At 41.1% G+C, this 25,301-nt stretch overlaps 1 protein-coding gene across 6 annotated transcripts in view; it reads left to right on the top strand.

Annotated features, from left to right (window-relative positions):
- RRP15 (ribosomal RNA processing 15 homolog) overlaps positions 1-25,301 on the top strand; it is a 46,628-nt gene that overhangs the window by 11,084 nt on the left and 10,243 nt on the right. For 4 of the 6 annotated variants that reach the window (XM_073338871.2, XM_073338873.2, XM_078852266.1 and 1 more), the window contains exons 3-4: positions 1,082-1,179; positions 2,123-2,324. The exons of 1 other annotated variant lie outside the window; for it this stretch is intronic. In XM_073338871.2, coding sequence (XP_073194972.1) covers positions 1,082-1,179; positions 2,123-2,324 — 300 coding nt within the window. Of the gene's footprint in view, positions 1-1,081; positions 1,180-2,122; positions 2,325-4,131; positions 4,357-25,301 lie in introns of those variants that run through there. One more of the 6 variants, XM_073338872.2, reaches the window with a different exon arrangement.

Genomic DNA, 25,301 nt, shown 5'->3' with positions numbered 1-25,301 from the left:
AAATTAGTGGTGGGCTGTGAGGCTGTAAACTGATTTGTTCACCCCTGGATAAACTTGAAAACAGTCTGCCTTTTATTAATTCCATGCTGATGGAAGCTAGAATAGGGTAATTCTTTTGATCAAAGGCCAGAGCATGGTCATAAACTCATGAATTCATAGTAGTCTGCCTGGAATGATAAAGATAAGGACTCTAATTTCATGAACGAGTTTTTGTATGATACAGACTTAATGTAAGATCCCTATGACTAGAACACTGTTAAATTGCTTTTAAAAAAATGATGCAAACTTGTTCCTGAAACAGGGGTGGGGAATACAACTTTCCACTATCATAGTGGAAATAAAAACACTATTTACCGCGGCTGATGATGATGGCAGAAAATATGGTTAGGCTGGATTTTAAAACAGCGAGCTTCAAAAGAAAACTGAAATGTTTTATATCTCAGCTCTTTTTCCAGTGGACACAATGTTCTCCCTCTTTGGTCCAAATTCTTTCCTTTATAGCTTTCTTCTTGCTATGTCGTTGCCCATCACAAAATACAGTGCATTGTATGATAGTCTGTTCGATGGAGAACATCAAGTAGTGTAGGCCCAAAATGTGACACACCTTTATTGGCTGAATATTTAACTTAAACTTTTTGTCTACTATGCTGTTCCTACACTGTGTGATGAAGAATATGATTTTTGGGGTAGGGGTGGGGAAGGATTCCTTTTTGAATAATTTCCTCCTGGTTCGCCACTCTCTTGCTGAAAAGGGATGAGCTGAGTTTCCTCCCAGACTCCATTAATCCTTCTAGGTCACCCAGAAGATTTTCTGCAGGGGGACTCTCAAGGGCTTTTTATCTCCTTGTGGGGACAAGAGGCTGTTTGAGAATCTGATTGGCATCCTTGTGTGAGTGTGGCAAACTTATCCCAGGACCTGTTGTCCAGCCCCATAAAAGTACTATTTAGAAGTTTCCCTAACCCTCATCCAAACTGACTCCAAATGATTTATCATCTTTGTCGTCTTACAGAATATCCTATCAAAGTATGTTACATTTTAAAATGCCTAATGTTTTTTCACATAACAATATTTATAACCTAGCTTGATAAAAAGCGGGAGTGGGAAATGATGTGCAGAGTGAAGCCAGATGTTGCCAAAGACAGAGAAAGGGAGAGAAATTTTCAGAGAATTGCTACACGGTAAGAAAGTGTTTTTGTCGTCGTCTTCTTCTTTTTTTTTTTTTAAAGCAGATATAAAAGCATGTGTGGGTAATCTGTTTCCAATCAGATAGAACTCTTAAGAAGTGACTCGTGGGAGCCAAGTGATTTATACCCAGGTTTGCCTTGTACAGTATTGAGTTCAACAAACTAGTTCAGAAGTCTTATAAGAACATAAGAATTTAGGCAAGAATTTAATGTGTTAAGTGTTTGCCCAGCATGAATGTGGTGCCTGAGCTTGTTGTTTTGTTAATTCTGTACTTAAAAATATGTAGATCAATCACATCTACCATGTTCTTTTTTTTTTCCTCTACAGAGAGTTCACCAAATTCATTTTTCTCGTGGTCAGATCACTGTCTCACATTACCTCAGTGCGGTATCACGTGTCTTTGGCAGAACACATTGCTGGTGTTCGCTCTATATTTACTTTTATTTTGCTGAGGTCACTCTGATACTCCTTCCCCTTTCTGACTTGATAGGTGGGAGTGGCAGGTGATAGATTTGGGGGGCGGGGTAGAGCATTGTCCTGTGGTTGACTCCAGCACTTTGTACCATCCTTCAGCAACTTGATGTGACTGCTCAATAACCTGTTAAGAACTCTGGCTCTAGTTCAGTTATGCATGTGAGTAGCCCCAATGACTTCATTGGGACTATCCATGTGCTTAAGTACCTTGCTGAATTGGGTTCTATAGCAGTAGATGTCTGTCTGGTTCATAGCAGCAGGTGTGAAGAATGAGGTGCATTATGATTACTTGCTCTTTAGCTGTGTGAGAGCCTTAAGTCACTGTTTTTGAGAACAGTAGTTGATGGTCTTTTTAGCATTTGCACCAGCACAATGTTGTTGGAGTGTGTGTGTGTGTGTGTGTGTGTATCTATAATGACAACCTGATGCAAAATGCAATATCATCTTTCTTTTCAACCCTAGGGGTGTTGTGCAGTTATTTAATGCTGTCCGGAAACACCAAAAGAATGTTGATGAGAAAGTGAAAGAAGCAGGGAATTCCAATAGGAAACGTGCTAAACTGATGTCATCTGTTTCAAAGAAAGACTTCATCAATATGCTCAGAGGGAATGAAGTTGCTAAAAGAGAACAAAGTATTTCTGGGAAGACCCTGAAAAGCAAACAGGTAGGCATGGTCTTGCTGAATTGACATGAGGGGTTCTCTTACTGTAGTTGTTTATCCTGGTTTTATTTGATGGTGCATAAATACTTCTGCCCTTTAGCACAGTGGTTCTCCAAGTATGATTTTTGTGTGTGGGCTGCTTAGACAGAGAGTGAGCGTCTCTAGACCCATCTCCCCTCACATCGTAATCTTTAGTCAATTCTGTGAAGCTCAAGGTAGACTTTGATGATCCATTGATCACAGTGAGTACATTTTGCTTTAGTGATACGTAAAAGTTGGACTCATGCTTGGTACATAATCAGAGACAGTAATAGAAACTATTGGATTTTAATGGCTTGTGACTTGATTTGAAGTCTCATACAGTAGTAAATGGCTGGGACTTCCCTGTGGTAACATGTGGCACAGTGATCTGTTCAACTTGCGCATTCACACAGGTAGTCTCTTTGTACTCTCTTGCTCTGAAATGATTATCAAACTTGAAAATTAAGGGCTTTGCACAGGTGTGAGGGTGATTATTGTTATGGAAAGATATACTATATTGGCAGGCAATAATAAGGGTATTTAGAGACTTTTTTAAAGATCAGATGTGGGGGTTTTGTTCACTTAATTGTATGCACGTTAGCCAGGTTTCAGAGTTGGTTAGGGCATTATGCATTTTTCTTTCCTAGAGTTATCAAACAAAATCACATGGTCATTACAAACAGATACTGGAGTGACACAGATTTTTTTGGATTTGCCAACCCTTGGACCAATCCTGTGAACCCCTCAAGTATCTAGGGTTTAATAACAAGTTGCTCAGACTTTTCTCTTGCTTTCTGAACTTTCAGAAGCTGCCCCATTTTTAAGCATATTTGTGCTTGTGTTTGAACTTTATGCTTGGTAGCGGGTGGAATACTTCTCTTGGCCAAGATCCACACAAGCTAACTAAGTGCTTTTGTGTGCCAGGAAGAAATATTTTAATCGGTTGGGAGACAACAGTTTGTCATATGTTTTTTGTTTATGTGCATTTAGGGAGCGTGTTGAAACACTCCATGGCATGAAGAGCACTTAGAAATTTCACTCAAGTGTGGTATTAAAGTATTTTTAAAACTCTTTGGGTAATTAGAGCAAGTTAGCTTGGTGCTGACGCTTTATTTTTCTTAAAATCTCTGTAGCTTGCGTGATTTCAAATAGCAAAAAAAATATAGCTGGTATAACAGCAATGCCCATTAGTGCTGCTGTGGTTAAGAGTCTGACAGTATTATAACTCCATGGGCAGGGGAGATTGTACATCACCCTGCAAAAATATGGCAGGCTGAGATTGGGCCAATAGTTAAGGAATTATTGAGGGTTTTTTTTATTCCTATCCAATTGTCGAGTGGCAGTTTTCTTCTAGTGACAAGGTCACAAAATGTAGGTTTCAAGTGCCTCTTTGTGACCTTATATACACTAGAATGGCTGACTTTGAAGAAGTCAGCATGGGCATGTTCCTTTTCTGATGCTTTGGAAAATCAAATATAACTTTCTGGATGCTGAATGGTGGTTTGTCTTTTTTCTAGCTTTATAGCTGATGTCATCTTTTCCCCCATCTGAACAAATTTACAAAGTCCAGGACTTCCTGAGTTGGGGCATGAAATTTGGGGGTTTTGCAGCTTGGATTTGGGGCCAAATTTGCACTTTTATAACAGCCATATCTTCTCTGTAGATACCCCAGCTCTTCTCCTCCTGTCATTTCCTTTTGTCACCATGGTCCTCCAGCCAGGACTGAACCAAGTAAGAAACTTTGTTCAAGCTGCTCTTAATCAAGTCTTGTTTTCTCTTGGTAACGTAGCTCACCAGTTATGGAAACTCCCAGTTCGTACCTTGATGAGAGAGACTGAGGCAGGTATCTAAACCTAGGTTTTCTCATTATTAGAATATAAATGTTCTGCCACTGAACAGGACTTGTATCTTTTCTCACATCATATCTTGCTGTTTGGAGTTTGTGGATCTTTTGGGGGATTTTGAGTTGTATATTGGAAAGAGCAGGAGATTTTTAGCTTGTGTGTAAGATCTGAAGGCAGGTTTTGGTAGCAAGTTGCTGTGCATTTCAGTGTTGGAGTGTATGGTCTTTACTGTTCAAAAAACGTGAATATGTTTATTTCAACATAAAGAAAAGGAGTACTTGTGGCACCTTAGAGACTAACCAATTTATTTGAGCGTGAGCTTTCGTGAGCTACAGCTCACTTCATCGGATGCATACCGTGGAAACTGCAGAAGACATTATATACACACAGAGACCATGAAACAATACCTCCTCCCGCCCCACTGTCCTGCTGGTAATAGCTTATCTAAAGTGATCATCAAGTTGGGCCATTTCCAGCACAAATCCAGGTTTTCTCACCCTCCGCTTCCCCCCACCCCCCTCAAACTCACTCTCCTGCTGGTAATAGCCCATCCAAAGTGACCACTCTCTTCACAATGTGTATGATAATCAAGGTGGGCCATTTCCTGCACAAATCCAGGTTCTCTCACTCCCTCACCCCCCTCCAAAAACCACACACACAAACTCACTCTCCTGCTGGTAATAACTTATCCAAAGTGACCACTCTCCCTACAATGTGCATGATAATCAAGGTGGGCCATTTCCAGTACAAATCCAGGTTTTCTCACCCCCACCCCCACCCCCATACACACACAAGCTCACTCTCCTGCTACAGGAGAGTGAGGGTGTGTGTGTGTGTGTGTTGGATTTGTGCTGGAAATGGCCCACCTTGATTACCATGCACATTGTAGGGAGAGTGGTCACTTTGGATGAGCTATTACCAGCAGGAGAGTGAGTTTGTGTGTGTATGGGTGTGGGGGGGTGAGAAAACCTGGATTTGTGCAGGAAATGGCCCACCTTGATTATCATACACATTGTGAAGAGAGTGGTCACTTTGGATGGGCTATTACCAGCAAGAGAGTGAGTCTGGGGGGGCGGGGGTGAGAAAACCTGGATTTGTGCTGGAAATGGCCCAACTTGCTGATCACTTTAGATAAGCTATTACCAGCAGGACAGTGGGGTGGGAGGAGGTATTGTTTCATGGTCTCTGTGTGTATATAATGTCTTCTGCAGTTTCTGCGGTACGCATCCGATGAAGTGAGCTGTAGCTCACGGAAGCTCATGCTCAAATAAATTGGTTAGTCTCTAAGGTGCCACAAGTACTCCTTTTCTTTTTGCAAATACAGACTAACACGGCTGTTACTCTGAAATATTTCAACATAAACAATCTAAAAGATGCCAATCCCACACTATGGGCACCCTGCCATCAAGTAGAATACAGTCCATAACAATTAACCACCACTACCACCCCACCCACATAAGCAAGAAGTCAGCAAGAAGAACATAGCAGAACAAACTCTCCCCGTGAAAGCCAACCTTTCTTAAACCAATCCTTTTGGTATGCAGATAGTTAGGCTACACTCAGGAGTGTATCTGCTGTAAGTTGCAAATGCAGCGAACTGTGCACTCACGAACTGCCATGCCCTGAGGGAATGCTAATTTTTCTCCTCCCCTCCAATATCCTGGTAGCTGATCTTTGGAGAGGCACTGATGGGAACTTTCAGGGATCATTAGTATCTACTTTTTGCTGTGATTTGCTTATTAACGCATCTGTGTACAGATCTGTGCGTGTGAACATTTTGGAACATAGAAGTCCACCTGTGGAATTGGGATTTATTTCAGTAGCATAACCACCCTTCTAATAGGGTTTGCGGTGTTCCTTCTTTACCCTTACAGCTTGGTATCTTAGTTAGATGAGGGATTACTTGTACCTTTCCTAGAACTTTATTTGTTGTATATGGTCTTGTATACTTGCTTTATATCCATGAGCCTAAAATCTTTTCAGTGTTTCCTTTTTTTCCCTAATACAGCTACAAAAGGAGGATCCATGGGCTTCTGTTAAATATTTGCTCATACAATTTAAAACTGTAGCCCTTTTGCGGGTTGTGTGTGCCCAGATGGGAGTAATTACTTTTCTGACTTGAAGCCAAGGGGCTTTGCCTTTCATATCATTAACTGTTTATCAAGATATTTCTTAATCCTGGCTGAGCCAGCTAGCTTGTGGAATATTTTTTTTTTCCCAAGGTACTGTGCACAATACTTGTTTCTGGGCAAGATCCCCCACCTTATCTGAAAGCCTTTCTACGTGGGAGAAGAATGTAGTTGTTGAAAAGTACTCCAGTTTTTTGAGCATTTCTTTTACAGTGAGATGTGTTTTGTTTTGAAGTCCTTCTAGAACAGCCTTTCAGTACAGTGCATTGTTTGTCTTTCTCTTCCGCCCCCCCTTCCTTCCCTCCTGACCCCACTAAAACAATAATATAATCTGCAGTATCTACAATCTTTTTTAAAAAAAAAAGGAAAAAAGTGCCCGTGAAAGGTGCTATATTGCCAGCTCTGGGGACAGAAATCCTCTGTGAATCCACAGAACAGGTACAACGTGGATAGTGGCAGTGCTGGGAAGTGTGCCCTGCTCTCCAGATAAGCCTCAACCGTAAATTGGAAGGACAGCCTCTAGGGTGGGAAAAGTAACTTGTCTTTCATGCCCATTCAGTCCTTGACCTCTGAGATAGACCTCAAGGGAGTCGATTTAGGTAATGAACAAGTGTCTGTCGTAAAATTAGCCACAGGTGCTCTGAGGCTACAGATGCATTTCCCAGAGCCCCCCAGACCACAAATGTGATAACTTTGATTAGTAGGAGCCTGGCCCGGATTAGAAGTGATGATCTGGAGGTGAATGGTAATGGGGTACAGAATCCGCATAGTTCTCTCTTAGGAAACTTTGTCTTGCTTTCCAGGGCCCTTTAGGTAAAATGTAAGAAACCTGTTTTGTCTACCAAAGACTTCTTGGTGCTTACTTCTTAAGGATACATTTCAGAATGTGGTTACTGAGACACTAACACAGACCATCGTGCCTAATTTGATGCAGGTTGAATTAAAAGAGAGTCCAATCCATCTTTTGTGAAAGTTCAGTGCAAAAACTTCAATGAGATTTAGATCAGATTCTTGCTAAGTAAGCTACATGCCAGGTGTTCTTAACACATTGTTATGAACTGCTGATATAAGGGAGTTAGGTTTATTTCTGTTTCCAGGACTAGTTGAGGGTTCCAGTACTATTTTAGACTGGCAGAGACGTGTAGTCAGTAAGGTACATTAGTCAACCTTAAGGCACGAAAGCAAGGAAATTCAGAGTTAATATTCCCAGGGCAATCCCAACTCTGTCCCTTTACCAGTTACAAAAGAGTCTTTCATTATATGATTGCAGCAGAAGCATTGGGGTCTCTGGAACAAATGATTAAACAATCAGTTTGTAAGCATCTAGAAGATAATATGGTTCTAAGGAATAGCCAGCATGGATTTGTCAAGAACAAATCATGCCAAACTAACCTAATTTCATTCTTTGACAGGGTTACTGTCCTAGTGGATATGGAGGAAGCAGTAGATGTGATATATCTTGATTTTAGTAAGGCTTTTGACAGTCCCACATGATATTCTCATAAGCAAATTAGAGAAATGAAATTATGGTAAGGTGAGTGCACAACTGCTTTAAACACTGTACTCAGACTTGTTATTGACGGGCTCGCTGTTGTGCCCTCCCAGTTTATCTGGTGGGACTTTGCAGGGGTCAGTCCTGGGTCCAGTGCTATTCAATATTTTCATTAGTCACTTGGATAATGAAGTGGAGAGTATGCTTATAAAATTTTCAGATGACACCAGGCTGGGAGGAGTTGCAAGCACTTTGGAGGACAATATTAGAATTCAAAATGACCTTGACAAATTAGAGAATTGGTCTGAAATCAAGAGGGGAATTCAGTAAAGATAAGTGCAAAGTACTGCACTTAGGAAGGAAAAATCAAATGCACAACTGCAAAATGGGGAATAATTGGCCAGGTGATAGTACTGCTGAAAAGGGTCTGGGAATTATAGTGGATCACAAATTGAATGAGTCAGTGGTGTGGTGCAGTTGCAAAAAGGTTAATGTTCTCGGGTCTGTTAACAGGAGTGTTATATGTAAGACAAAGGAGATAAATGTCCAGCTCTACTCTGCACTGGTGAGGCCTCATCTGGAATACTACGTCCAGTTCTGGGCACCACACTTTAGGAAAGAAATGCACAAATTAGAGAGAGTCCAGAGGAGAGCAACAAAAATGACAAAGGTTTAGGCTTGTCTACCCTGGCAAGTTTCTGCACAGTAAAGCAGCTTTTTGCGCTCAAACTGCAGATTTGTACACACTGCCAAGCCACTTTGTGCGCAGAAACTCCTCAGTTGCAGCGCTGCAAAAAAAAACACCTTGACGAGAGTCCTAAGGCTATTTGCACAGAGCCTCCAGCACTCTATTGCCAGTGTAGACACTTGATTGCTCTCTCCGCTGTAATTGACCTCTGGAGCATTCCCATAATACCTCAAGTGACCACTCTGCTGCTTGTTTTGAACTTGGCTGCCCTGGAGACATATGGCCCTCCCCTTTCAAAGCACCATTTCTGACAGCCTTTATGTGCTGTGCTGAGCTGATCTGCTCTGGGACACAAAACAAACCATTAATGCGGAGTGCTCATGTTGTTGAACACAGAGGGGTGTGTGTGTGTGTGATTGATTGCTGTGCAGAGACCCCAGGGAAGGAGGCAGGGGGCTGATGTTGGGATTTTCCCCTCCCCTTGCCTCAGGACTGGTTGCTTCCTGCTACTGTCTGAACTTACAAGACAGCATGCTGACACTCTCTCTGTCCCCCAAAACACACGGTCTTAAAATATGATTGGGGTGTTCTGAAGAGAATGGCGATCAATTGTTCTCTGTGTCCACTGAAGATAGGACAAGAAGTAATGGGCTCAATCTGCAGCAAGGGAGATTTAGTTTAGATTTAGGTTAGTTAAAACATAAATGTTAACAAGTAAATATTGTATAAGTACATTAAAAGCAAGAGGAAGATCAAGGACCGGGTAGGCCTGTTACTCAATGAGGGCGGAAAACAATAACAGAAAATGTGTAAGTGGCAGAAGTGCTAAATAACTTTTTTGTTCCTGTTTTCACTAAAACAGGTTTAATAGCAATTGGACATATAACTTAATGAATGTTGGTGAAAATGAGGTAGGTTCAGAGGCTAAAATAGGGAAAGAACAAGTTAAAAATTACTTATACAAGTTAGATGTCTTCAGGTTACTAGGACCTGATCCTAGAATACTCAAGGAGCTGATTGGGGAAGTATCTGAGCCATTCGTGATTACTTTCGAAAAGTCATGGAAAACTGGAGAGATTCCAGAGGACTGGAAAAGGGCAAATATAGCACCAATCTATAAAAAGGGTAATAAGGACAACCCGGGGAATTACAGACCAGTCAGTTTAACTTCAGTACCTGGAAAATAATGGAGCAAATAATTTAATCAATTTGCAAACCCCTACAAGATAATAAAGTGATAAGTAACAGTCGGAATGGATTTGTCATCAATCATGTCAAACCAACCTAATAGCTTTCTTTGACAGGATAGCCTTGTGGATGGGGGGAAGTGGTAGATGTGGTGCATCTTGACGTTAGTAAGGCTTTTGATGCATCTCACATGACCTTATATACAAACTAGGGAAATACAGCCTGGCTAGAACTACAATATGGTGGGTGAGTAACTGGTTGGAAAAGCATTCCCAGGGGGTAGTTATCTGTGGTTCACAGTCAAGCTGGAAGGGCATAACGAGTGAGGTCCTGCAGGGATCAGTCCTGGGGCCAGTTCTGTTCAATATTTTCATCAATTATTTAGATAGTGGCATAGAGAGTACTCTTACAAAATTTGCGGATGATGCCAAGCCCTGAGGGGTTGCAAGTCCTTTGGAGGACAAACTGGAGAAATGGTCTAAAGTAAATAGGATGAAATTCAATAAGGACACAAATGCAAAGTAGTCCACTTAGGAAGGAACAATCAGTTGCGCGCACACACACACACATACACACAATGAGAAGTGACTGTCTAGGAAGGAGTACTGCAGAAAGGAATAAGGGGGTCATAGTGGACCACAAGCTAAATATGAGTCAATAGTGTAACACTGCAAAAAAGCAAATGTCATTCTGGGATGTAGTATTGTAAGCAAGACACACGAAGTAATTCTTCTGCTCTACTACGCACTGATTAGGCCTCAGTTGGTGTATTGTGTCCAGTTCTGGGCACCACATTTCAGGAAAGATTTGAATAGAAGTCCAGAGAAGAGCAACAAAAATGATTAAAGGTCTAGGAAACATGACCTATGAGGAAAGATTGAAGAAAAAAAAAAAAAAAAAAAGGATTTGTTCTCTCTGGAGAAGAGAAGGTTGGGAGGGGGGACATAATAATTTTCAAGTACATAAAAGGTTGTTTCAAGGAGGAGGGTGAAAAATTGTTGTCCTTAACCTCTGAGGATAGGACAAGAAGCAATGGGCTTAAATTGTAGTAAGGCGGTTTAGGCTGGACATTAGGAAAGAAATCCTAAATGTCTGGGTAGTTAAGCTCTGGAATAGGCTTCCAAGGGATGTTGTTGTAGAATCCCCATCATTGGAGACTTTAATGAAAGGTTGGACAAACCTTTGGTTTAAGGTTTACTTGATCCTACCTCAGCACAGGGGCTGGACTTGATGGCCTCTCATTTCTTTGCATTTGTACTACTCACAGTAAGATTGTCTTAAGTGATAAGAGGTATCCCAGTGGTTTGTAATTTACATGGGAGTTGTTTAGAAATATACTTTGTAACAAGCTTCCTCTGTATTGGTCAGCCTTATTTTGAGTTAGAGGTCTCCTGAGTGTGATCTTCTGAGTCTCCTCTGCTTGCTTTAACCAACAAAACTATTCGTTTTCTGTAGTTTTTATTGCAGAGCTGTTGCAATGGTGATGTGTGAGCAGGACTCTCTTCTGCCCTGTTTACAGTGAACTACACTGTTAAATTTTTATTCTAGAAGCTTCATTGGTGACTATACAAATCAGTAAAAAGCATAATTTGATTCTTAGACCTAATTGACTGTCCTATGGTGACAGCTAGGAAAATCGCTTTGGCATCTAAACAGGGTAAATTTGCAATGACATACAAAAAAGTGAAAAACCAAGGTGCTATTTTCAGCCATCTTTTGGCCCTAAGTGTAATTCTAAGTCCTCGGTCTGGAGTTGTATCATGGGCCTCAGGAGATGGAACAGCTTTGCTACCAAGATTTCTTCTTCCCTCTTACTTTTTTGGAACTGAGGTACATTTTATGAATGCTCCTGGTGATTAGTAAGCAAATCACAAGTGCAGATGATTGCAGGAGCAGATTGGCTGGGGAGTCTAAAAAGCACAAGCTTTGTTTTTGTTTCTTTGCCGTGTCCTGGTTTTTGAAAAGTTTTAATCCATAAACATGGAAGTTCTGAGTAATAGCTTGCCATTAGTATTTTCTTTTGCTTCTGAGAATGTTAGTTTGACACTCTTACCATGACTGCATCAGATGCCGGATCACAAATAGATGCAAGTTTTTGGGTTGTTTGTTTTTCTAATCAGGTTTGAGGAAAACAAAATCACATGATAATAGAAAAACATTTTTCAGGAGAAAAGTCAAATATTTTTTAAATAGGTGCAAATTTTTTTTGTTTCCGTTTGGTCTGGGGATATTTTGTGGTTGTTTTTGTTCAATTACATAGCTTTATGGGCTTTGTCAAGTCACGTTGCTTTATTCAGGGTCCTGAGAGTACAGATATGAAAATAAGCTCCACATCCAGACAACTTGTTGAAGTGGCAAGAATCTCTAGGGCTTTTTGGGTCAAGTAAGGTCAGGAGGCTCATAACAGTGTTCAAAAAGAACGAGATAAAGTCATGGAGGATAGGTCCATCAGTGGCTATTATCCAGGATGGGCAGGGATGGAGGTGTTTGCCAGAAGCTGGGAATGGGTGACAGGGGATGGATCACTTGAAGATTGCCTGTTCTGTTCATTCCTTCTGGGGCACCTGTCGTTGGCTACTGTCAGAAGACAGAATACTGGGCTAGTTGGACCTTTGCTCTGACCCAGTATGGCCATTCTTATGAGTGTTGATGAAGGCCTAGAACTCTGCTAGCAATCTGGGGTCGCTTGAAACCTGTTTTGACCTTTTAAAAAGCAGTTGCTTATGCAACAAGAAGGCACAAATATTGCAGAGTAGAGTCTGGTGCCAGATCACTGCTGCAGATGTTCGTACTGGCATTTGTTTTCAATGCTACAGCCACTGGCGGTTCTCTGCCGAGTGTGGTGCAAGCATACCGTAACTGTCCGCATGTAGTGCGCTGGGCTTACAGAAAGCATTTTAAATACAAATCCAGAGTGATAGGAATTTGTTGGGAACAAATAATTTGGCTGGATTTTCTGCAACATAATGTCAAGAGTGGCAGCAGCAAGAACTTATTGCAAAAGACTAGTATTTTGAGAGGAAATAACAGTGTATAGTGGATGCCACTTAAAAAAATAGCAGGAGTTAACACATTGAGTGTTTGACTTTATTGTGTATTGACACTACTGTGGTATTTCCTACCTGAAGTATCAGAAATGCCACAGTAAAGTCCAATACTGTAACATAGTAACCCATTGGTTTTTTGGAGGAGCGCACCTATGTTTTAGAGTGTTTAATAGTCAAGTAAAGTTACAGAGTATGCAACTTGTCCAGGCACTGAACTGTCCCCTTTAGCCCAGTTGACCATGTTGACAGCTGCAGCAAACTCCTGCAGTAAAGTGAAAATCTCTCACCATCCTAGTTCATAGTGATGGTCCTAGCATTAATACGTGAGGATTTTTCCATATGAATTTTAGTTTAGGTTATTGTATAAATCCTTTTATTTGTTTCAATTTCTCTAGCTGTACATATCTTTGATTATTGCTAGTCCACCTGCTGGATCATTTTTGAAGCTCACTTATATTTTTAGTCTAGGTTTTTGTTACAATGGAATGTGATCATATAATTAAATACTGTATTATAATGCACAGGTACAATGATGCTGAATCAAGGTTGCCTGTGCAACCTTAATTCTGGCATTTCCTAACTTCTGTGTGCTTGACTTTGCAACTTTAATGATCTTTTAACGTAGGTTTTCTTTGTGTGTAATTTCATAATTTTTTTAAGCAAACTGGAAAAAAATGAAATCCTGTCATGTAGGACCATGATCTCCACCTTGGGTTATCAGCAAGATTGGGATATTTACATCCACAGTACAGTCATCTGGTGCTTGAGCAAATGGAGTAGTTGGTAGCAGTAGAAGGCTGTATTCTTCTGTGTGAACCAGACAGGGAGAGAGACAAACTTTGCCAGTGGGTTTTATAACTATTTGCTAGACAACAAAGCAATGTTGAGGCTCAGCATCTTGAGTTCAGTTCCAGATTTTGGAGGGGCATGTGTTCTAGTCGATACAAACAGTTCTGCCACTGTCCCCACCCCCTTTCAGCTATCTTTTCCCCCTTCTTGGCTCCTGCTTCTCCCTCCCCTCTGCATTCCAGTCAAGCTATTTCTTCCTCTCTATGCTGCCTGGGCACCAACAGGGGGAGCATTGAGAGTAGGAGAGAGAGTCTCCTTGCTTTCAGTTTTGATTCCTAACACCAAAATGACCCCAGCTGCTGGGAGAAGGAATTGGAGGGAAAGTCCTGCAGCTGTGGGATTGAGCATGCTTAATTAGTTTCCTTGTGGGGATGGTGCATGTGCAGTCTGATCTCATGTGAGAGCTGTGAGGGATTGGAGCAATGTCAGCGAGGACCGACTATTTGGAATTTTTATCTGCCAAACTTTAACAAGTCTCTGCTTACCATGTGCAAACTGAGATTTTTTTTCAGAGGCTTATAACTTGGCCAAATTTGAATGAATCTTCATGAGAACATCAGAAGGCACATCTCTGGCATCAGGGTGACCCCCTAGCAAATTACAAGTCCATGCTCCAAAGCATGGGGGAGTCTGAGCTTCTTAACAATGTGGTTGTAAGAATTTTTTTTTATCATGGGCAAAACAACATTTTTCTCTAATCTCATTCTCGATAATAGCAGAACTGTTTTAACTGAAACTTTGCTTCAAGTTGGACTTTTTGGGGAGGCACCTGGCATGGAAAATTTCAGCCCAAAGGGTTTATTTGACAATATTATAAGCAACTGAAAACAGGGTCTTATAATGGGTAATGTTGGGCAACTTTAACTATAGGCAGTGCTATCAGCTCCACCTATAATATAAAAATTAAGTATTTGAGAATTCCATGCCTTGATGCACATTCATTAGTAATACAAAGGGAGCTGCTTTTCCCAGATGTTGCTGCCAAGCTGGATTTCAATGAAATTGTGTCTAAAACAGCCACAGGGAGGGGTGCATTTGAACAATTTGTGGTATACATCTTCTTTTGATCTTCTGTAAATGCACAATGCATAGACATCTAAAATGTCTAATCCTATTAAGACTGCTTTATTGAACTCTCAAACTATGATCTCCAAAGCTATTTTAATGGGAAATATGTCTTGAAGAACTCAAATTGGATGTCTAGTTGTTTTGGCTGAGGCTTTAATAGCTCATGGTGTCGTGTTTGGCTTAGTTGAAGCTTGTCCTTTTAATTTGGACCCTTTTTTCCCCAACATTCCTTATTTGTTGTATGGGTAGCAGAAATTTGTTCCTTTGTGGATAAATAACTGAGATCCTTTTTAGGACGTTTATCTCTTTGTAAATTCCAATTCTTTCAGTTATGTTTGTTGACAGACTTTCTAAACTGTCAAATAGCTCCTTCTCTTTGATTGCATCAAATGATCTTCTGACCATTGGCTAAACTCTAATTGGTAATTACGTTTTTCTGGTCACTGCTTATATGCGCTTAGCACTGAGTCAGTTTAAAGCCAAGGAAGTTCAACATATTGGCCCAAACTCCAGTGGTAAGTAAATCTCAAAAGGTTTGGAGTACGGATTTGATTTTGGTTAAATCTCCCAAAAGCAGACTTTCCTTGAGAGTTTTCTGTCTTTGTTCATAGCAGTTATTGGCAGGACAATGTATGTAGAGAAAAATATACATAAATACTTCCGAACTTTATATAAAGATTTTTGTTCGGGGAAAAAACTGAAGATTTGGTGTAGTTCTTTTATCTGAACTAGTTTGGTTCACCCCATCTGAGTGCTGTCTTTCACAGATTACCTTGCGGAGCAATCAGCTCTGTATTACTTGGGTTTTTTTGGTGTGATGTGTTCTGATTTCTATTTACCATAAAAGAGCATATATGTATTATAAGTATGACTTCTGTGTGCACCTGCTCTCTCTTTATTTATGTGGGTAAATTGAAGAGCTCTGCAGTGTAACAGATGGTGGGTTAAACTGGAAGAGCAGTTGAAAGACTGAGCTAAATGTTTACTATCATCAAAGAATTTGACCAGTTTTTAATGATGGTTTCTCAAAGGACACTGGTGATTAAAAGAGAAATCACATAATTGAGGTCTTTTTTCAAAACAACTGTTATGGAAAACACCAAAGATAATTTTAACTGAAAGATTAGAGAGCAGTTAACCCTTTTCCAGTTTGTTTGAGCATGTGACACTATTCTGTGTATAGTCAGTTTAGTTTCCCCCTTAATAGCCAGTTGGCTTTCCCCTCTTTGCAGGGTAAAAGACCCCCACAAAAAAGAAACTTCCCCGCTCCCCCTCCAAAAAAAAGAAAAATTGTAACCCATGAGAATGGGGTGGAAGAGTGGAACAATTGGAGGCAACAAAAGAGAGGGAGGATGGTGCACTACCTGGGGTGGTAGCCTGGAACTCAGAAAGCCAGGATTAAATTCCTTGTTCTGCTCCAGACTTCCTGTGTGACCTTGAGTAAATCACATAGTCTCCCTGTGCCTCAGTTCCTTCTTTGTAAAATGGGGATAATAGTGGATAATTCCTACTTCACAGGGGTGTTCTGAGGATAAATATACTAAAATATGTGTGGCACTCGCCTCCTGTGTTAATGGGTAGAATAAGTAGGGGGCATATTCTCAGATAAATAAGTGGGGGATTTGGGGACAAAGTGTAGTGCCATAAATTACTTAACTTGTTTTTAAAAACAAGTTAATTTCAAATTAATGGCATTCCTTTTAAACAAATCAAAGTCCTGCACTAGCCAGACACTTTTCTTTAAAGGAGACTTGTCTTTATTAGCTATGTGCCCAGGATTAAAAATTACACTGGTCGAAGGTTTGCTATGTTAGATGCTGGACCATTGCAAAAATAGCACTTCTGCTCAATGCCGGTTTTAAGGACCATTTTCTCACAAAACACCCGGGCGAGATGTACTCAATTATTTAGAAATTTGGTTGTCTTTGAATTGTGAACCTTGAAAAATTCATGATGTTGATACTCTTGCGGTTTTTTCTACACTTCAGTTCCAAACTGAGCTTAATGGTTGCCATCTTGAGGATTGTAAGAGCTGAAATGAGTACTGTGCATCATCTGAAAAAATCCTTTGTTTTCCACTTTACTTAGTATTTGTAACTCCTGAAGGTGGAGGCACTGTGACTGCTTTTATGATGATAGCAGCAGCATAGGACTGAAACAGACGGACAAGCTTTATTGGGAGAGGGAACTACAGTGATAGTCCAAAAAGACCTCGATCTGCAGACCTTCAAGATGTCCTGCCAAAGCTACGTGTAGGAGGAGGGACCAGATGGGGTTTTGGGTGGAAAAGATTTGCACAGCTGTCAAGAAGTTTCCAAGTTACTCACTTACAAAGATTTTGAAACAATAGATTGGGTGATTTTCACTCTTGAAATTCTAATATTTTATACCTTTTGGTAGACCAGTAATCTCATTTCAGGATCCATAAACGTAAGCATTTGCCCTGGACTAGTGATCGGAAAGGAGGACCTTTTCCAAGCCTGGACCCATTTGATTGCTTTGTCAGGTCACTTAGTTACCTGAAATGCCAAAGGAACTGTCATTACTTTAGTCTTCACTGAATGATTAAGGTCCGTCTATTTAGCAAGTCTGTCTGGGATTGACTCTTCTGTGTTTATTGGTCAGCCTTATTAAGAATGGCGGTTGGTATTTGATTATCATTTGCAGAGAGGTTTTAGTGTTTCTTTAGCGTTTAGTGTTTCTTTCATTTCCACTGGTTAAATTCATCACCCTCAAATTGTCTGAAACTCTGCAGCTTGTGTGTTTACTCTCAGTTGGATCCAGATAATGCTCTTCTTCACTGTGTTCCTGGCTGACTCCCGTTTTCATACAAAGCCTGTACCTTATAGTTTCCAGAAAGTTCTTGGCACCCAAACCAATCTGATGATGCTTGAATTGCACAACGTTTGACAAAACACATGAAAAAATTCTAATCTGACTCTAGAATGTTTATCTAGATAAGATTTAATTTTAAAAGCAATAATACATATTTTTTGTATACGGTAGTGACTGGAAGCCCCAGTCATGGACCAGGTCCCCTTTTTACTCTGCAGTTATTTATTTATTTATATTTATTTTTCAGATCTATCTTTATGAAGCAATCTGTGCATTGAGAGGTCACATGGGGGATGCTATATAAAGTTTGGGTTCACTGTTGATCCTTGAACTCTAATTCTGGCCTAATTTTAACTGCCACTGTAATCCTTTATCATTTGATCCCATGACACTTAGAGTAACATACTCATGAAATTACTGTGTACCCATCTTGCAGAGCATTAGTTTCAAATATTAACAGAAATAGGAACTGTGATACATCTTCTACCTCTAATGCATCTTATATACCTATAAAATATCACATTGCATTTCACTAAATCAGACTTGTTTTCAGGTATTTCTGCATTGGGTACATGAGATTAATATAAAAAGAGCCTGATTACATTTTACTAGATAACTTTCAAATGTCTTGTGGGCTATTTTGTTTGTAAGTAAAATGGTTTGTCATGGAAGAAAAGAGAATTACAAGAATATTCAACCTAAAAATACAGTTTAAAGGGGTATCAGCTTAAAAAACACTTCTTAATTCTTTTTATCCAGTATTGTTACATGTAACACCTAAAATGACTATAATTGAAAGAGACTGAGAACAGCATCTGTCCAATTGTTTACAATATATTTTACTAACTTTGTATATAGTCCGTTTCACGATATCTGCTCCTCTTTCCTCTTTTCATAGTACCTTCCCTTCCTCATTGCAGCAAGTTTGTGTGGGGGTTTTAAACAGCAACACAAGGGAGAAAACCATGTTTAAAATCAGAAAAGTGACTGTAAAATCACGAATTTGCAGAAAATCTATTACCTGAAACTGCTTTAAATGCTTTCTTTAAACTGATTTAGATTTCATGTTGATTATGTTCCTTTTAAAAGTCATATGCTTTCCAAAACACACGTACATTGTGCATAGTATAATCTGGAACCCAAATTTATGTTTTTTCCTGGGCAGCTCCTAGTGATGATACTCCCATATCTTTCTCCACTACACTCAACAGGTATATGTGAATCTCTTTGCCAACATGTCTGTCTGTTGTCTTGCAGCAGCATGTGGTAAAATTCTTCTTGCAGTGGAAAGAATTCCCAGATGGCTGCTATCAGAAATGGAATGCCCCAAACTCTGCAAAGCACCAAAACTTCCAGGCAAAAACCAGGCCCCTCCTAATTCTCTGTTTTTTCTTTTAATGTCTTTTACATCTTGTGGTACAAATGCTCTTGAAACTCATTGGGTTTCTTTTACCAGGACTAAATAAAGCTGCTTTTTTGTTTTCCCACGTAAATGGCTCAAAATATAAATGACTTCTGTTACATCTCTTTACAGTCAAGTATTAAGTAATGGTATTAGAGAATGAGGTTGCTATTAATTTCTTTTTTTCACTAAAGCCAAGGTGAATGTTTATTTTCAGAATTTCTGTAATTCAATTCTGGGCTTTATTAGGTTAGTGTGTATTCAAACCTCTGTGCGTGCCAACCCAAGCATTCCTTCTCATTCACACATCCACCATGGCAATAAACCCAAGAGAAGGATGTAGGGATAGCAGGATTACTCACTCAGATTGCTAAACTGTGGGGTGCTCTTCCAGTTGTGCCCAAAATGCAAATCAATGTTTGTTGAGCCCAAGTTGCCCCTCTGTGCAGTAACTCCAATGTTTTACCTAATGTAGAAGTTGAATATTAATGGCTGGAATCCAAATGCTGTAAACAATTGATTGTAATGGTTGTTTACTGGAACTGGCCTTATAGATTCTAGCCTATGCAAGACTCCTGGGTAGAGCTGTGACTAAATGAGATTGTGTATTGCTCCTAAAGTCAACAGCATAGATATCTCTCAAATATTCAGTTGCATTTCAATTTAGTCCCTCTAACTTGAAGTCCAGGGGAAGTGTGAATGTGTGTTGAATGACATGCTTATCATTAGGAGTAAGTGTTTGTGAAATTACCCTGGAGCAGAACAGGCACCTGTTGTACAATCAGCATGTTCTACAAGCTTTCACTTTAAAATACTTTCCTAAACCAAATGAATATGAAGTGTGTTGTTCAGAGAATGTAATTTACCCTGTTACGACAATTTTTATGTGAAGGGAGTGTTTGTGAAAGTTGCCAGATTGAGAGTCCAAGATGCTAACAGGACAGAATAACATAAAACATAGTTTATAAAGTTTTCAGAACAGGGATGTTACTTCTGTGTCTGTTCAGGGCCATGCATATTTATGGTGCTTTGTTATAGATGAAGTTGGTATCAACACCAATATTTTTCCATTATAAGCCTCTGTTTTCAATTGCTGCTTATATTGCCAATTTTTAACTGCTTGGGCTGCAATTTTCCTTACATGTTCTCTGCCTCAGGAGAATTTTTTTTAAAGCTTCAGAGAAAAAGCTTAGATATTCCTGAGAATAAGGTTAGAAAGAGTAGATAGTTTTGGCAATGTTTAAAAAAAAAAAATGTTTCCAACTGTTTCTTTGAAGAGCTTTAGCACTTTAGATGTTGGGAGCAGGAACTTGAAATTTAGCAGGGAAATTGTTGTCAGAGTCAGAAGTGCCTTTTATTATTTCCTTGGAAATCCATCCAGATTTATCCCAAGTTAAACGCATCTGAAAATCACCATTTGCACTTGTTCAATAGAGCTTATTCGAAGTTGGCTGCTAAAATCACTGAACGTTCTAGCCACATGGGGCATACTCACCTGCCCCAGAGTTGGACTTCTGCGCAGGAACGGCAGCATCAGCTAGCCCTTTTTGCTTATGGGAAGGAGTGCTGGGCCAGGAGTCAAGAAGAGACGATGAATTTCTCGGGCTTGTCTACACTTAAAATGCTACAGCAGCACCACTTTGGTGTAGACACTACCTGTGCCGACGGGAGAGATTCTGTTGTCGGCAGAGGTAATCCACCTCTCTGAGAGGTGGTAGCTAAGTGGACGGAAGAATTCTTCCATCCATCTAGTGCTGTCTATTCGGGGACGCAGGTCGACTTAGGTACGCCATTCAGGGGTGTGGATTTTTCACACCCCAAGCGATGTTGTTATGCTGTCCTAATTTTCTAGTGTAGACCAGGCCGTAGTCTCGGATCTTCTACTTATTGGTGGTCATAATTCCGTGTACTTACATCTCTTCATATTGAGCAAAGTCTCAGATCCCTATCTTGAAAGTCAGGTAGTTCTAATTCCTCCCATTTTACAGATGGGATTCCACACAAGGTCACTTTGAACAGAGCTTATAATAGAATATGATCTCCACTATAGCTACCCAAGCCTTATCCACTCAGCCGTACATGGCTTTTCAAAACAGGTGGCCTGAATTTATATGCTTAGGTGTGCTGTCATTAATTGCTAGACCCATTCTCTGGAGCCAGGAGTGGATCCCAGTATTTGATTTCCAGCATTCTACTGCTATCTAGCAAAATGTGTCATGTTCCCCTCAAGTGACTGGTCCATACAGAGGTTAACACCCTACTGCTGCTTCAGACACTCCTTTACCTGAAGTGGAAGGGGTTTTTTACTGTAATGTAAAGGTCCTGGGTTCCAACTCTAATACTGAAAGACCCAGAAAGGGGTTCAGTGTGGTTCCATATAAGGGTATTTCCTCAGTTTTCTGGTTTTGGTTTGGGTTTTTTTTTGTTAAACCTTAAAATAACCAAAACCAAATCTGTATTTAAAGGAATATTGCAACTGCAAAGTCGAGCACTCGGAAATAAGGAAACATGAGTATTAAGGTTGCCTCTGAAACCTCAATTTGACCAGCTTGTGCATAAGCATTATGATAGTCTTGAATTACATGATCTTTACTTGTTCCAGTGGGATGCCTGCCTCATTCAATGCACAATCTGGACAGTGAATGAGGCAAAGGGTTGTAAGAAAAGAACAGTGTTTTTCTGTGGTAAAGGCAATGTGATTTCTGATTCTACCACATACTTTCTATGTGATGTTGCACAAGACTGTCGTGCATTGGTACAAGTTAAGATTGCATAGACAACCATAGTACTGGTGTTGCCTAACTTTAGAGTGCTTGACTTTGCAACCTTCATTTTCTTAAAACATAGGCCCTTCTTTGTATGTATTAAGCAACATGGCACAGGTAGTGTCCGTGCAGACTTTCCCACACTGCACTGTTGATGTCCCTCCTTCCTATCCAGGAGCAGTTCCTCTGAGGGGATAAAAGAGAAATTCCAGTCTCCTTCGCCATTCAAAATTTTGCCTGTCTTAGACTGCCAGCAGGGTGCCAGTCATGATGGTGGTTACTGTGGAGTGTGTATGTAAATACCAATTAACCAGGAAAGCTTTGCCACAGTGAAATACTATTGAAATAATAAATGCTAGTTATTGATTGTGTTTCTAGTTTTATTGCCAAGTAGAAAATAATTTGCAAACTTCTCTCCAGCACTCCTATTCTACCAGGACCCCAGACAACACAAGATCAAGATGGTTAATTCCAGTAGTGGATGCAGAAAGGTCAAACGTATCAAATTACTTTTGTCAATTACATTTCACAGTTCTTTCATGGCAGTCAGTGCCTCCTATGTTTCAAGCTTTCAGACTGCTGTCTTGAGCTTAATGGGTGCAATTGGAGATGTAGTTTGAATTAATTATGCTTTAAGAAAAAAATGTAAAAAAAAAAAATACTCTAGACATAAAGCTGTTGCTTAAAAATGTTTACATTAGAAATTCCTTCCTTGCGGTACAAGTAAACACTTATTATAGGTGAAAGGTAATGCAAGAGTGAGGTCAGTGCAGTGTCTGGTAGTTCATCTATGAGTATAAAGTGAAGGCAAGGGAAACCCAGTATGTTGGTTATAATTGCCAGGCTTGCAAAATCCCTGCAAACTTCTGCTAATGTTCTACACTTCCAGACAAGGGTGTCAATATACTTTACACCAGGGTTGGGGAAATATTGCTCAGGCATGCAGGAGTGAAATCAGGAAGGCCAAATCACACTTGGAGTTGCAGCTAGCAAGAGAAGTTAAGAGTAACAAGAAGGGTTTCTTCAGGTACGTTAGCAACAAGAAAAAAGTCAAGGAAAGTGTGGGGCCCTTACTGAATGAAGGAGGCAACCTAGTGACAGAGGATGTGGAAAAAGCTAATGTACTCAATGCTTTTTTTGCCTCTGTCTTCACGAACAAGGTCAGCTCCCAGGCTACTGCACTGGGCAGCACAGCATGGGGAGGAGGTGACCAGCCCTCCGTGGAGAAAGTGGTGGTTTGGGACTGTTTAGAAAAGCTGGATGAGCACAAGTCCCTGGGCCAGATACGCTGCATCCGTGAGTGCTAAACGAGTTGGCGGATGTGGACGTGGTGTTCCTTGATTTTAGCAAAGCTTTTGACATGGTCTCCCACAGTATTCTTGCCAGCAAGTTAAAGAAGTATGGGCTGGATGAATGGACTGTAAGGTGGATAGAAAGCTGGCTAGATTGTCGGGCTCAACGGGTAGTGATCCATGGCTCCATGTCTAGTTGGCAGCCGGTATCAAGTGGAGTGCCCCAGGGGTTGGTGCTCAGGCCAGTTTTGTTCAATATCTTCATTAAAGATCTGGGGGATGGTGTGGATTGCACCCTCAGCAAGTTTGCAGATGACACTAAACTGGGAGGAGAGGTAGATACGCTGGAGGGTAGGAATAGGATACAGAGGGACCTAGACAAATTAGAGGATTGGTCCAAAAGAAATCTGATGAGGTTCAACAAGGACAAGTGCAGAGTCCTGCACTTAGGACGGAAGAATCCCAAGCATCGCTACAGACGAGGGACCGAATGGCTAGGCAGCAGTTCTGCAGAAAAGGACCTGGGGTTACAGTGGACGAGAAGCTGGATATGAGTCAACAGTGTGCAGTTGTTGCCAAGAAGGCCAATGGCATTTTGGGATGTATAGATAGGGGCATTGCCAGCAGATAGAGGGACGTGATTGTTCCCATCTATTCGACATTGGTGAGGCCTCATCTGGAGTATTGTGTCCAGTTTTGGGCCCCACACGACAAGAAGGATGTGAAAAAATTGGAAAACATCCAGCGGAGGGCAACAAAAATGATTAGGGGACTGGAACACATGATTTATGAGGAGAGGCTGAGGGAACTGGGATTAGTTAGTCTGCGGAAGAGAAGAATGAGGGGGGATTTGATAGCTGCTTTCAACTACCTGAAAGGGGGTTCCAAAGAGGATGGCTCTAGACTGTTCTCAGTGGTAGCAGATGACAGAACGAGGAGTAATGGTCTCAAGTTGCAGTGGGGGAGGATTAGGTTGGATATTAGGAAAAGCTTTTTCACTAGGGGGGTGGTGAGTGCATTACCTAGGGAGGTGGTGGAATCTCCTTCTTTAGAAGTTTTTAAGGTCAGGCTTGACAAAGCCCTGGCTGGGATGATTTAGTTGAGGATTGGTTCTGCTTTGAGCAGGGGGTTGGACTAGATGACGTCCTGAGCTCCCTTCCAACCCTGATATTCTATGATTCTATGAACCCTTTTTGTGTCACGGGCCATTGACGCACAGAAAAAATCAATGGTAGGCCGCGCACGTTCAGCTCACCTGCCGGGGGGGGGGGTGCAGAGGCTCGGGTCTTCTGGCGAGCTGGCACTCATGGCTCCAACCCTGCGGGTGGGAAGCCCCAAGCCTCTGCGCGCACACACCCCCTCCCCCATGGGGCTGGAGCCATGAGCACCAGCTCGCCCCACCGCCGGGGGGAAGCCTCAAGCCTCTGCACCCCCCACGGGCTGTAGATTGCCCACCCCTGCTTTACACACACAGCCTCACAACTTCCCTGTGAGATAGGTTATTGTTTTCGCAGATGGGGACACTGAGGCAGATAGAAGTTAAGTGACTTATCAAAAGTTTCAATATGAGTTAGTGGAAGAGCAGGGAGTAGAACCAATATTCTTACTCTGTCATGGGTTCTCACTACAGGAGTTCACTCCCACCAAGAACTATACTTTTGCTGATGTTGTCTCATCCTACAAGGTTTAGAATGTTTCCTTTCTTTCTCCTTTAAAAATACTGTGTCAGTTGAATGGCCGTGTTTTCCTCCTTCACTTAAACTTTGTTTCTGGCACACTAGTTATTCTAATCGTGTTTTCCAAGAGAGAGTTACATAACACGAATTGGTACAAGCAATAAAAATAATGGCTAAAAACAGAGAGGGACGCTCAGTTCTAAATTCCAAAATTACTTCATCACAAATATACAGATCCCAGCTGTGGTGGCATGGGGGCTTCACAGAGCTGGTTACTGCGCTGGCCCCAAGACACCCCCAAAAATTAGATGCCAAGGCCATATTGCTGTGTTGTACTGTACAGAGTGACATCCATTAATGATTATGTCCTCCTATTGGACCGTTTTACTCATTTTTCAAGACTTGGCTGGCAAGATTCAGCTCACTGTGTGTGAGTCTTAGCTCAGGTGATTGGCACTCATGGCTGGTTCACGCTGGGAACTTGCGTCCACATGGCTGCGTCCCTCGAGGGGCGGGGGGAACCACACCCCCTGAGAGATGTGTATATGGTGCCCTAACTCCAGGTGTTAACAGTGCTGGGTCGACAGAAGAATTCTTCCATCAACCTAGCTATTGCCTCTTGGGGCGGTGGTTTAACTACGCTGATGGGAGAACCCTTCCTGTTGGCCTAGGTAGCGTCTACAC

This window comes from Lepidochelys kempii, chromosome 3, assembly GCF_965140285.1.
Source record: "Lepidochelys kempii isolate rLepKem1 chromosome 3, rLepKem1.hap1, whole genome shotgun sequence".
Lineage (NCBI taxonomy): Eukaryota > Metazoa > Chordata > Testudines > Cheloniidae > Lepidochelys > Lepidochelys kempii.
This window is presented reverse-complemented; position numbering and strand designations above follow the sequence as displayed.